Source organism: Bombus vosnesenskii, unplaced genomic scaffold (genome assembly GCF_011952255.1).
Source record: "Bombus vosnesenskii isolate JDL3184/JDL3185 unplaced genomic scaffold, Bvos_JDL3184-5_v1.1 scf7180000013314, whole genome shotgun sequence".
Taxonomy (NCBI): Eukaryota; Metazoa; Arthropoda; class Insecta; order Hymenoptera; family Apidae; genus Bombus; species Bombus vosnesenskii.
The window spans coordinates 3,001,486-3,016,032 of record NW_022882960.1 but is presented as its reverse complement, the minus strand read 5'-3'; the positions used below and the strand labels follow the sequence as shown (position 1 = coordinate 3,016,032).

Below are 14,547 nucleotides of genomic sequence, written 5' to 3'. Positions count from 1 at the left end.
TACCAATGGAACTTTCACTTGTTTGCTATTAATCCCTAAGAAATAAGACGGGGAGTTTTCGCTAAATCCTCGAGACGTTCAAAGTCTAAATGCATGTTATAAGAGTGCAATCTATAAATGTAATTTATATTACGTTTTATTAAAAATAGTAGCCCGTCTCAACTATGGAAACCGTTACTCGCGGACTCCTTCCGCGGGGGGTATTCAGCACTCAAAGGATTAATCCAATATTTAATATTTATCTGCTGCAATAATTTATATTGATGTAGGTATAGCGAAATAATTTCAACGTGCGTTAAGTAATATTAATACATATATAAAACGTTAAAACTCAGCTTTTACTTCTAAATATATCAGATAACATAATGCCAACGAGTAGAAAGTATTTCGATAATCAGTTATTCGATATAAATTTTAGAGAAAAATTTAAAGGTTACAAGATATAATTTCTATTCGATCGCTACAATCGTTCAAGATCATTGAAATCGTTACAATTGCAAACAGAACCGTATCACACAGATATAACTATGCAATCTAACTCTCTGAGAGCTATGCACGCGTATATGCTACCAACGAAAACTACCCGTGTGGACTATGGACACATATATATGCGTTTATCAATTTTCTTCGCCTCACTCGCGCTCGAGATTCTTTCATTAGCGTATGAACGATATACGTGTATTTCTCAGCGAACGACAATGAACAACAGAAAAATGAAAGTTGGTTTACCTTCTGTACGCTTCGCGAAAAATACACTTGTTATACTGCGAGAGTTGTGAAGACGTATAATATTACTTTGGACTCTGTTCCTGCTACGATGAGCTCTCGAGCGAAACTAACCGAACTACGACTAACGAAGGTACGAAAATATGACTACCCCTAAGAAGTGCGCCATAGTGGGGACAGTGGGCGGAAGATTACGCACCTCAGGTACCAATGGAACTTTCACTTGTTTGCTATTAATCCCTAAGAAATAAGACGGGGAGTTTTCGCTAAATCCTCGAGACGTTCAAAGTCTAAATGCATGTTATAAGAGTGCAATCTATAAATGTAATTTATATTACGTTTTATTAAAAATAGTAGCCCGTCTCAACTATGGAAACCGTTACTCGCGGACTCCTTCCGCGGGGGGTATTCAGCACTCAAAGGATTAATCCAATATTTAATATTTATCTGCTGCAATAATTTATATTGATGTAGGTATAGCGAAATAATTTCAACGTGCGTTAAGTAATATTAATACATATATAAAACGTTAAAACTCAGCTTTTACTTCTAAATATATCAGATAACATAATGCCAACGAGTAGAAAGTATTTCGATAATCAGTTATTCGATATAAATTTTAGAGAAAAATTTAAAGGTTACAAGATATAATTTCTATTCGATCGCTACAATCGTTCAAGATCATTGAAATCGTTACAATTGCAAACAGAACCGTATCACACAGATATAACTATGCAATCTAAACTCTGAGAGCTATGCACGCGTATATGCTACCAACGAAAACTACCCGTGTGGACTATGGACACATATATATGCGTTTATCAATTTTCTTCGCCTCACTCGCGCTCGAGATTCTTTCATTAGCGTATGAACGATATACGTGTATTTCTCAGCGAACGACAATGAACAACAGAAAAATGAAAGTTGGTTTACCTTCTGTACGCTTCGCGAAAAATACACTTGTTATACTGCGAGAGTTGTGAAGACGTATAATATTACTTTGGACTCTGTTCCTGCTACGATGAGCTCTCGAGCGAAACTAACCGAACTACGACTAACGAAGGTACGAAAATAAGACTACCCCTAAGAAGTGCGCCATAGTGGGGACAGTGGGCGGAAGATTACGCACCTCAGGTACCAATGGAACTTTCACTTGTTTGCTATTAATCCCTAAGAAATAAGACGGGGAGTTTTCGCTAAATCCTCGAGACGTTCAAAGTCTAAATGCATGTTATAAGAGTGCAATCTATAAATGTAATTTATATTACGTTTTATTAAAAATAGTAGCCCGTCTCAACTATGGAAACCGTTACTCGCGGACTCCTTCCGCGGGGGGTATTCAGCACTCAAAGGATTAATCCAATATTTAATATTTATCTGCTGCAATAATTTATATTGATGTAGGTATAGCGAAATAATTTCAACGTGCGTTAAGTAATATTAATACATATATAAAACGTTAAAACTCAGCTTTTACTTCTAAATATATCAGATAACATAATGCCAACGAGTAGAAAGTATTTCGATAATCAGTTATTCGATATAAATTTTAGAGAAAAATTTAAAGGTTACAAGATATAATTTCTATTCGATCGCTACAATCGTTCAAGATCATTGAAATCGTTACAATTGCAAACAGAACCGTATCACACAGATATAACTATGCAATCTAACTCTCTGAGAGCTATGCACGCGTATATGCTACCAACGAAAACTACCCGTGTGGACTATGGACACATATATATGCGTTTATCAATTTTCTTCGCCTCACTCGCGCTCGAGATTCTTTCATTAGCGTATGAACGATATACGTGTATTTCTCAGCGAACGACAATGAACAACAGAAAAATGAAAGTTGGTTTACCTTCTGTACGCTTCGCGAAAAATACACTTGTTATACTGCGAGAGTTGTGAAGACGTATAATATTACTTTGGACTCTGTTCCTGCTACGATGAGCTCTCGAGCGAAACTAACCGAACTACGACTAACGAAGGTACGAAAATATGACTACCCCTAAGAAGTGCGCCATAGTGGGGACAGTGGGCGGAAGATTACGCACCTCAGGTACCAATGGAACTTTCACTTGTTTGCTATTAATCCGTAAGAAATAAGACGGGGAGTTTTCGCTAAATCCTCGAGACGTTCAAAGTCTAAATGCATGTTATAAGAGTGCAATCTATAAATGTAATTTATATTACGTTTTATTAAAAATAGTAGCCCGTCTCAACTATGGAAACCGTTACTCGCGGACTCCTTCCGCGGGGGGTATTCAGCACTCAAAGGATTAATCCAATATTTAATATTTATCTGCTGCAATAATTTATATTGATGTTGGTATAGAAAAATAATTTGAACCTGTGAATAAGTAATTCTGATAGATGTATGAAGCATTTTTAATATAGCTTTTACTTCTAATTATGTCAGAAAACATAATGCTAATGGGAAAGAAGTGTTTCGATAATTAGTTTATTATTACAAATTGTAGAGAAAAATTTAAAGGTTACAAAATTTTGATACAGGGACTACTAAAAAGTTCCTAAAATACTTTCAATCCTTCTATGTCGCTAACAATCCAAGCACGCTGTTGATGCAATTATAAATAATAAACAAAATATGAAACAAATAGTACGTCATATATAATTAAAGCGATTCAAAAAGCTTGTTAGGTTTCTCTTTCATTCGCACAAAGTAAATGTTTTGTGACATTGAAATGAGACAGTAATATTTAGAAAAATTTATAAATACTAGATAGTAAATTATCTAAAATTTAAGTGGATATTAAAAATATGTTGATTATGATATTAGATCAAACGAGAGAATTCTATACATTTTTTCTTATGTTTTATTATTATCCTGCATTAAGTACAGAATTGATATTGATGTTTACATTCGATATCTGCGATATATATTCTGTACAGGATATCGCATTTTGAACAGCAATTTCAATACACGACGAAGATTATTAATTACGAGAGATTCAGAGCAAGGAACGTAATTAGTAACGATATTGGAAATAACATAAATATTTGTGTATTTCCTTAATCTATATTCGACCATTATTGTTGCTCATTATGTTAATAAAAAGTTCAATCTCCTACTACAGTTAAGAGTTTCATAAATCAAAATAAAATTGAAATGTTGTGTTGAATGCTAACTAATAATATAAATGAACTTCTAAACTCATTTAGAAAATTGAAGATTTTGTAATATATGGAAAAAACCAAAATATAATACATAAAAAATTGTCGTAATTAAAATTATTTGATAACTATACCTACATAGTGCAATTGTAAATATTTATCAATTAGTGTAAAGTAAGTGTAAGCGAGTGACCATACCGCGCGCCATATAGCCATATTCTTCCGCTATACAAATCACATCAAAAATCGAAAAATATCAAAATATAAAATAACACGTCGCTTCAAAAGAAAGATAATAAAATAGAAAAGCATAGAAATGACTAGCGAACAGATAAATGACTAGCGAAAAGCAAACCAAAGACCGCGTCGGGCGAACCAACGGGAAACGTTCAGCGTTCCAGAAATTGCAGGGTCAACAACGAGCTGGTTAGTAATATCTATGCAGATAGCGATGCAAATAGGTTTGCGCATGATTAATACAATGTGCCACAACGTTTCCGCATTATGCGAACGGTTGGACCGCGCCCTGAGCTTGGCATAATTACTGTCGTCTCTCCTCTGCGTTTGCTTTTCTCTCTTGTCACTTTGCTCGATTCGACGTACGATTGACAAACATATAGCAGCTGACCCAAAGAGTGATTATCTGACTGACAGAAAATCTAGGGTGGTGGTAGGTGGATCAGGTGGTGGAAGGAAAGAGAGAGAGAGTGTGTGTGTGTGTGAGAGAGAGAGAGTATGCGCGAGAGAGAGAGAGTGTGTGTGTTCGTGTGTTCGTGTGTGTGCGTGCGCGTGTGTGTGTTAACTCCCCAGAGTTCAAAGGTGATAGGGACATTCTTTGTTTCACGGACAGAACGACTTTCTTTGTGTAACGGACAGCCATTTTGAGAGACGCACATTTCCCAAACGGGTGGACAGAGCAACATCAGAGATAGACAAAATCAGAAGAAAATCGATAGAAGAAAATACGTTGAAAATCGATTCTCGATTTTCAAGTAGACACTGCACAAAACTTGTTATTTATTGTTTACTGTTATTAATTGGTTGCTGTTTATTTAATTGTTACTGTTATTAATTGTTAATTAATTGTTATTTACTCCTGTATTTCATTTAAGTATTTTCATAATAAACTCGATTTTCAGACTTCAGAATCGATTCTCTGAATTACCACGTGATTAACGATCTTACATATATATATATATATAATTTACATTATATATATATATATATATCGTTATAGAGCCAATGAAATTTCAAAATGTTTCGTGTAACGCACGTAATATATTCATAAAAGGTTGCTATCAGTGTTCCAATACTTTCGTATGCTGTCGTAGATACGGAAAGAGCAATGGAGTATAACGACAATAGGGAAACGAATTGAATAAAATGGAAGGAGGAAAAGCGACGAACAGAAGCGGAAACAGGAAAAAAATAGAGGACTTACTTGAGATCTGCAGTGTGTTGGTTCGGCCTGGCTGATTTGAACTAATGCAGGCGTATGAGGGTAATAGTGCAACGTGGTCACCAGAGATGCATCTGGTACAAGAGTTCCGGTCATCGAAGTTACGGTCTGCAGCGCCTTCGTTGATTCTGTCGACGCTGTGGGATTTAGAATTTCCATGTTATCTAGCAAGCCATTCGATCGATGAATCTTTGTATGTGAATGTTGTTAACTGATTACAGTACTATCTCCTTTAGATACGCGTATTTCTGCTAGTATTTTGATGAATATTTATATAAGAAATGTTGAAATTATATATGTACGATAGTTTGTACGTAGTACACGTAAACGTATTTTTGCAGTAGAGGATTTAGTTTTAATTATCATCCGAAAATGTATTTTTTGTTACTGTTTAAGCAATTGATCTATTTTAATTATCTTCATAGTAGAAAGATTTTCTGGAATTTTTTTAATAGACACGTATCTACTCGCTTGCAGCTTTAGAATTGTTTATATTCTATAACAATAACAATGAACAGAAAAGAATTACTGATGATTTTTTCCTCATTCAACGCTGTCAATAATTTAATTAGAAAATAATTAATTCGCTTTAAAAATCACATCACTTACTGATTATGGTCGTAGGGCTGGTGCCGCAATCCGCCTCTATTTTCACGATAGGTAGAGTGCTTTGTTGTTTCCTTTTACTTTCCGTAAGAACTAGCCTTGCGCCTCCAATATCGCTAAGAAGTTGAAGCGAAGGCGGCGGAGGAGGAAGAAGGAGAGGCGGTGGCGCGACGTTTCCGTTATTATGATTCGAATAATTTGGCCACACTACGGCTTGTTGCATTTGTTCTGCGAACAGAAAATTTCATATTCCTTTTTGAGAAATATTCCGTTGTGCACTTTATTGTATACGATATATATTTTCTAAGATAGAATTTTTATATTTCCCGAGTTGACGTTTAAAACGATATTCCGAAATTTCGAGATTGTTTATTGCATATAAACTTACTTTGTATGTGTTTTAATATATTTAATACATCGTCGTGTAAATAGTTAGATTTATCTGCAAAATGCGATTGTTCTTTTAATGTACTCTGTATGGTTTGGTACCGAGACTGCTCACACTAAAGCCACAATGACCATTAATCATAATGGATTTGCTTGTGACCGTATTATAGGTTTTATGTCACACCTGATGCCTGCCTACCTGTGATGTCTGTGTAATAAAGACTACACAGCAACCTTAGTAATTACCAATGCTAAATAGACTATTTGTGTAAATCATAAAAGCAAATATTAGATAGTTTCAACAGCCAAGTAACTGTAAATGCTTAGAATAATATTAGAATGTTTCATTGGCATTGATTGATTACTTGTTTTGAAGCAAACAATCCTCCTGACGCACGTTGTGCATCATGGGATTATTGTTTAGTTTTGTGTTTCGATATTAGAAATTTTCTTCTGAATAATCGAGAATGCAGTATTTATATTTATTAAAAAAAAAACACAACTTAATCGTTGAATAACAACTTTTTGGAAAAGATCAATTTCTCTAGAGGAAAAGAAGCATGATACGACGTTTAATTGGTATTTTTGGTTTTATGCGTTTTCAAAATCGATTAAATTTTATAAAAAATAGAATCCTAGATGAATTTAGAAATTTTATAATTTTTCAAATGATCTCTAATCAAGTTTGTGTGTTAGAAGCCTCGTGTTAAATTATTCGAGAAACTGAACTCTTTTTAACATTCATACGTATACTCAATTATTCTTATGTCAATTGTTACATTGTATTTAATGTATATTATCCATCTAACATACCAGCAGCATGGATAAGAAGAAGGTGACCTGTAGTTGGATCCCTGACCAGCTGCAAACCACCTTGGAGACCAACACCCATTTGGGGAAAACCAACTGGTTCCATTGGCATTGCTGTAACATAATTTAGTGAATTACAAAATTAATGAATTGAAATTAAAATGTCAAGAATAATATTATGAATTTCCTAAAGATATCTTTACTCTAATGAAATTTACTTCTGTTCAATTTTTATGTAATTAATCCTAATTAGCATCGACTTTTGAATTTTAAATTTTAGAAGAAGCATTTTAGAATTTTAGCATCTCGCTAAAAAAAAAATTCATAATTTAATATAATTTAATACAAATGTGGAAAATTTATCAAATGCAAAGCCTTTATTACGTGAACAAAAATTCTCTTTGATTCAGTATCCAATTTAACGATATATGCGTGAATGAACCGCGGGAAATACAACAATTCCCCAATTGCAATCTTTTATAATTACTCTGGTTCTGTCTCTTGCATATTCGAAAATTCCATTGAAGATCTTAATTTTCGTGCGATACAAAGATGTATAAAACAAATTTCTACGAAAAGGAAAAATAGCGGGGAAAAAAGATTCGAACAACTCGCACTCTTCGTTCAAATGGGAAATCTCATTCGTTTTTATACCGTCTACGATAAAATCTCTACAACAGCGTTTCCATTCTCGTATTCCATATTGCCCGCAAATTTCAAATCTTTCCTCTGCGAAGGATTTCCCGATACTTCGCTGTCGGGCCAAATTAAAAACCATTTTTTACCAGACACGAAACGCGCCCGAAGGATTTTTCGCGTCTCTTCAATCGTGATCAAGAAAATCAACAGCCGGTCGAAATAAACGACGAGCAAAGAGTAGAAAATCGACAATTTGAATGCAGAACATCGTGAATGATTTAGATGGCGCGAGAATGCTCAGGCAAAGCGAATATAGACGCTCGTTATTCGGATAAATGTCACTCGGTCACCGAGGGAGGTCGGCCGGGCTTCCGAACAGGGGTGAAATTCCACCCGAAATCGCGCTCCACGCTGTTCGAAAATGTATATGTTTCAACGAAACTGCGTCGAAACTTCTATTTCGTATTTAATTCCAAGAAAAGATATTTGTTATTAATCGATTCGTTTGCGAAGTGATATATATTATTGATGATATAAAATAGAATTTAAAAAGCAATTTTGAAAAATAATTTTATAGATACGTGAACTATTCGGTAAGCATCGATGAATATTATTTTTAATGAATTTCGAATTAGAAGATTAAAAATTTATTGAGAGATCAATGTTTGAAAAAGTTAGCGTTTTTTAGAACGCATACGACATATATTAGAAAAATCTGGTGAATAAAGAGTTCTCTAGTTATTTTAAGTTCAAAATCGTAAATGGATCTTCTAATTCTAATTAAATGTATGAATTTAAAAGATTACCTACATTAATTTAAAAATCCGATTGAATGATGAATCGAAGTACCAGCTAAATCCAATATCATGCTGCTGACTAATAAAAGCAATAAGACAGGAAAAGATATTTGAAACAATTAATACTACATATTCGGATTTGGAAACTAGGAGCTTAATTGAATTTCCAAAAGCCTCGCCATTTTATAAATCCATCGCGAACGTTCAATCAAAGAATGTGACAGCGATCAGTATCTAATCCAGACACAGCGATCCTTCAAAATAAACGTAAAAACACAACAGAACACAAAGACAAACTAAAAATGTACAAAATGTACAAAATACAATTAAGTATAAATATAAATTATTTGATCAACACCATAAATTGAGAAGCGGGGAAAAATTATGTTGCAAACACTATTTTAAATTTGCTAAAATTTATTCGTTATGATAGATGCTCATATGAAAGTAAATATGTATTAGGCTCAAAGTTCGTTTTAAAAACAAATACCGCAAGATTTTCAAACTATTTGTCGTTCTTTTCTATAACTCTAAAGGTTGTGTCTTTAAACAAGGTCCAATGATTATGGCATTGACAAAGATAAATGTTCTGTGAGATTGCTGCGTGACAACGCTAGGCCATGCACTATCTCTACGACAAAAGGCATTATGTCTTTAATTTCAATTATAACGTGTTTATAAATTGTTGAAATACATCTTGTAACAACTAGCTTATTCACTAGACATTACTCCTTCGGACTCTTACCCGTTCGGTTCGATAGAACACGTCATATCCAATATATCTACTTCCAATTAGCGAATGAGATAGAAAAATGACTTGACGATTGGATTTTTGCGTGACGGAATTCATCGCTTGTCTGAAAGATGGTTGAAAGTAATAGAAGGCAACGACGAACATTTTGATCGAATAACTTTCTGTACATTCTGTTAGATATACCTTGAGTTTCACTGAAAAATTTGGATTATTCATTTATACATTTGATAATACTTTCTTTTTTTTAAGAATTAAACATCGATCATGCACTGATATAATAAAGTGGAAAAATTTACGAATAGTCGAGTTGATTTTACTTTGATATTTTGGTTTAGTTTGATTAATTCTGATTGTTCTGGTCGTAATGTTAAAAACGCGATCCAAGAGAGTACTAAATATCTCTGAAAAAAAACTTTCCCTTTTCGAATTTGCAATGGTCACTTTTGTATCGCTCGAATAAACGAAATTAACGGCGGTGACTTTTCGGAAAATATTCTCGATGTCAGGCGAGGTACGACGCGTTCAACGAACGCGATGTGGCGCCAATTCACGCATCGAGCACCGAAAGATTTGCACGGCTTAACTAAATGGCGGTAACCGGTTTGCAAATAAATATCCGATTACTGGAATGATTTATTCCGCCACGCAATCCGCCGGAGAATTAACCGAAAAAGAAAAACGAGCGGGTCGGTTGTAACGTTGCTAATTCGCGGAATCGGGGCAAAGCTCCGCGCCGGTACTGCACACGATAAATTCGACAAACGGCAAGCTTTTTACTTTCCCCTTTACTTCCAATTACGCACAGTTAAGTTCGAACGCGAGCATTTGTGTAGATTCTCTGTTATATGTACATGATGCTTGATTATTCGATGACTATTTTTTGTGTTTTATTTAAGATAATAGTAGAGCGGTCTCTAGCAATTGAATTTAATAAAAAAACATTAAAAGAATGTACCTAGAGCTAAACTCTGCTATTTCTAGCCTATTTTTATTAACAAATGTTTCATGGTGAAACTAATAATGCGTAAAGTATTATTGCGGATATAGATTCGTGGAAATAAAAATTAACATTTTTAGAAATGTGCTAAATATGATAAGAAACGGAATGTGTAAGGATGACAGTTTAAGGAATCGTTTTCTGCTCTGATTTTGGTATTTGTTTACAACCGATGCATCAACAACCAAAGCGTAATTGATAAATTCATATGTTCATTAAATAGTAAATTACAAGTAAATAAGTTCGTTATACACGCTGATTATTAACGTAAGTAAATAAGTTTGTTACACACGTTGATTATTAACGTGGCATTTATAAATACTCCGAAATCGTGTTCCGTCTGTGGTATCAGTTATTTACATAAGATTAATTTCCGTCTTAACGCATTATGAATTTTCATTCCATTTTATCAAAGTATATTCAAGTTTTAACAGTCGTGTTATGAAGCATTTGTTTATCAATATTCGTGATACAATTTCTTTCACTTGAAATGAAACTTTCATTAAACTCATACGTAGCTTGTGTAAGAATTACAACATTACAAAAAACTATTAATTAAAAATTTTAAGTATTAACCGACGAAAACGATAGAAAATAAGAAAATATGCATACCACTTTTAACTACTAGTCATTACATACTACGATGTCACATTAACAATTCAAAATATATTTCATATTAAGAACAAAAAGTGATAAAAACGACGAAAAGAAATTTAACGTAGCTGCTTAAATTTTTTCCTTGAATCGCTACGTTATAATCTGTACAGCGAGACAAGTCAGACAAGAAAAACAAACAAACGGCGCGCTAACGCGATTAGGATAAAATAGACCGCGGTATGAAGAGACACTGATTCACTTCGAAAACGAGTTTACCAGTCTCGTTGCTATAGCCTTCTACGACTCATACGACGAGTTACTATTTTTCAGAAACGTTGTTCCCAAACCCAACTTGTACAGTCAGCATAAAATTATACAATCACAATCATTTTAACACTTTGCCACAGCACGCTTAACCGCGCGTGCCACAGCGAGCTATATGCTATTTCCACCGAGCATTTTTCCAAGTATTTAGAATTAATGTTCACTATTTAAAAAACAAAGAAATCTAAAAATTAATTAAGTGGTCAATTATATTTTACGGTGATAATTTTGTTTAACGACTTTACATATTGTTTATGCAAGACATCAAGTTGAAAGTATATATTAAAAGTATAAAAAATATAGGAAAAATTAAAAACATTAAAGATGTCCGAAGATAAATAACACGAGTTGAACGTGAAATTAGAAATTCATAATGCATTTTAATATTTTTTTACAATGAGGTATCGTTCGATTATAATTTTATTTAGTCATAACTGATAGTGTAACTTTCTAATTAATTTTAACATCACTAAATTGGTGTATTCTATTATATACTGTACTTTATAAAAGCAAAGAAAATGACGCATTTAATTGGGGACAATTCCACTTAAACGATAACTAATAATAACAACAAAACAAGAAAACACGTTCCAAAGATCAAAAAGAGAAATCTCCCCGTTCGATCACGTAGCGATGTACTTTACAGAGGGGAGATCTCCCTATTCGGTTGGCTAAGTGTTAAAGGTCCTGGAAGTGGTCAAGTATCTGAAAGTTGGTAAACATGCTGTTGATTCACCCATGCCCGTTTCTTACTTTTTTCTCACTCCACGTTGATTAGAGATCTATAGATAGGGATCGATATATTTATCTCTAGATTATTTACTTCGAGAAACGTCATGTACTGGCGGATAACGCAAAAAAATATATTTACCCACAAAAAGATAATTTTCCGATAAGGACAGAAAGGAAGAAAGCGTAGAGTATCCTCCTTAACCTTTCGAAAGAATCATACATTTCTATGTGTTTCACAGAAACATGCACTAACCCATCCACTAACAATTAAAAGACGATCCGAGAAACATATTTATCTTCGAACGGGAAAAATTGGTAAAAAGATAGAAGGGGATTTGGCCTCACCTGCAGCTGCAGCTGCAGCAGCCGCGGCCGCCGCGGGGTACTGCCATAAGGTTGGCGGCCATGCGGCTGTGGCGGCGGCCGTGGCGGCGGTTGCCGCGCTCGCCGCCGCACCGATGCTGCCCAACGTGGAATTTAGGCTGGAATTCAGGCTGGAATTCAGGCTCGATCCAAGAGCGGCGTTCAACGAGGGTGCCAGGGCTCCCGAGGGAATGGCAAGGTGGGCCGGTCTGTCCTCCCCTCCAGGTCCTCCGCAATGCACCAGGGTCGCGCCGCCTACCGCCATGGCCGTGCTCGAACCTAACAACAGGCCCAGTCAGATGTATTTCTCTTACAATAACGCGATTAGGTTCGTCGTACATCTATCGCTAATCTGTTATTGCACGGCTGTCGTTGTATTACATGTCATGTTCGATGCTCATCACGCGATGCATCGGTTAGACGAATCGCGAATAGAATCGAAATATTTCGGATAATTGGGTTGTTCCGTGCTTCGATTTCTTTTTGAAAAGATCGAGCGATAAGAATATTAGTGCGAGTGTGTAGAGATGCGTCTAATACTATCGACGAATTATTCAAATGAAACGCGCGAAATGTAAAAATTTGGTTGCTCGTGTTTCAATTTTCGGGGTTGGTTGAAGTTTGGGGTGAAGTTTGGAAAGATCGAGCGATAAGAATATTAATGCGAGTGGTTAGAAATCTGTCTAATGCTCGTGTCGGATTTATTCGAGTGAAACGTGTGAAATCCAAAAATTTGTTTGCTCGTGCTTTGATTTGTAGAAGCGACTGAGGTTTGGCAAGATCGAGTGATAAAGTGATTAATTGAAATGGTTGAACGTTTGTTGCGTAAAGTATTGGAGCAGATTCTAATTTTGTAGTTGATATTTAGCTGCGGCGATTCTGATTTCACTATTTAAAGTAGGACGCGTATCAGATCGGTCTGTGAATTCGTGCGTATTTCTGTGTACAATAAAACGAGAGAAAGCTAAAAAGTTGGAATTTATTTCAATTAAAAATGTATTTACTACGAAATATATTGTATGATTCATCTGCGAAAAATGATTCTTATGAGACCGATTCTTTTTAACAATCACGAGAAAATGCTCGCGAATTTACGGTTCGAACACTTTTATACAGTAATTTACTAATTAATAATATTCATGTATTAACAAATGACAAATTGTTGGTTATCAGTAAGTATTTGGTACTTTTCATTGCACAAACATTTTTAACAATATTAGAATTTTACTTGCAATTTGTTCATTTATAAATTTTCCCTTGCTTGTGTCCAAACTTGTTACTGTTACGAAGTAGACTTATTAGCATTGATAATTTCATTAATGATATTAGATTCATCATGCTAGAAATTCCTGACCTAGATAAAGTCCGATTTTAGAATAAAACCATCAAAGTTCGATCTAAAATCCGCCGGAAGAAGAAAAAGCACGCGGTGGGTATTGATAATAAAGACGAATAATGACGATTCGTAGATGACAAGAGGCACAGTATGTTTTCCTGGCTGCCAAGCCTATTTTCGTCCATATATGTTCACGTTGCCATTTTATCTGGCTCGTAACAATGGAATAGTGTTCGCCGAGGGTGCGCAACAATGGAATAGTGCGCTTGGGATACTATTTCAGCATTGTGCGACAGGGAACAAGTGACGGCTACGACGAAGATTCCTGTCTTCCTGTGTCAGATATAACAGTCGTCTTCATTCTCATCTATCTTCGTCGCGGTCTATGATTCATATCCGAACTGGGGTGAGATTACACCCGGACTATTATCTGTGATTCGTGATCGATTCGAGTGATCGTGGCGTATACCTAAATGTACTACTTCCAGATTCCGAGCTATTAATGACCTTGCCAGTTTTTTCTTCGTTGTATAAATACGTATATTTATATACGAGGTGGTTGGTAACTGGTGGTACAAGCGGAAAGGGGGTGATTCTACGCGAAAAAGGAAGTCGAAAATATAGAATAAAAATTTAAAAATTTAAAAATTTAAATATTTAAAACTTTAAAAATTTAAAAATTTAAAAATTTAAAAAATAACGTCAATCGAGATAACGATCTACAGTGAGATCCGTTATATCGAGACGCGATAAAGTGCACGCGTACCGAGCGAAAATTCAAAGTCGATTTTCTCGAAAACAAAGCCTCAAACGAAAAATTGTTATTCTATACTTTCGACTTCTTTTTTCGCGTAGAATCACCCCCTTTCCGCTTGTACC

At 34.9% G+C, this 14,547-nt stretch overlaps 1 protein-coding gene across 3 annotated transcripts in view; it reads right to left on the bottom strand.

The window, feature by feature from the left end:
• The window catches only part of LOC117235011, a 346,097-nt gene that overhangs the window by 23,394 nt on the left and 308,156 nt on the right, over nt 1-14,547 (bottom strand). For all 3 annotated transcript variants that reach the window (XM_033496632.1, XM_033496633.1, XM_033496634.1), the window contains 4 exons: nt 12,315-12,611; nt 7,133-7,243; nt 5,936-6,160; nt 5,309-5,463 (listed from right to left, as the gene is read on the bottom strand). In XM_033496632.1, coding sequence (XP_033352523.1) covers nt 5,309-5,463; nt 5,936-6,160; nt 7,133-7,243; nt 12,315-12,611 — 788 coding nt within the window. The remainder of the gene's footprint in view (nt 1-5,308; nt 5,464-5,935; nt 6,161-7,132; nt 7,244-12,314; nt 12,612-14,547) is intronic.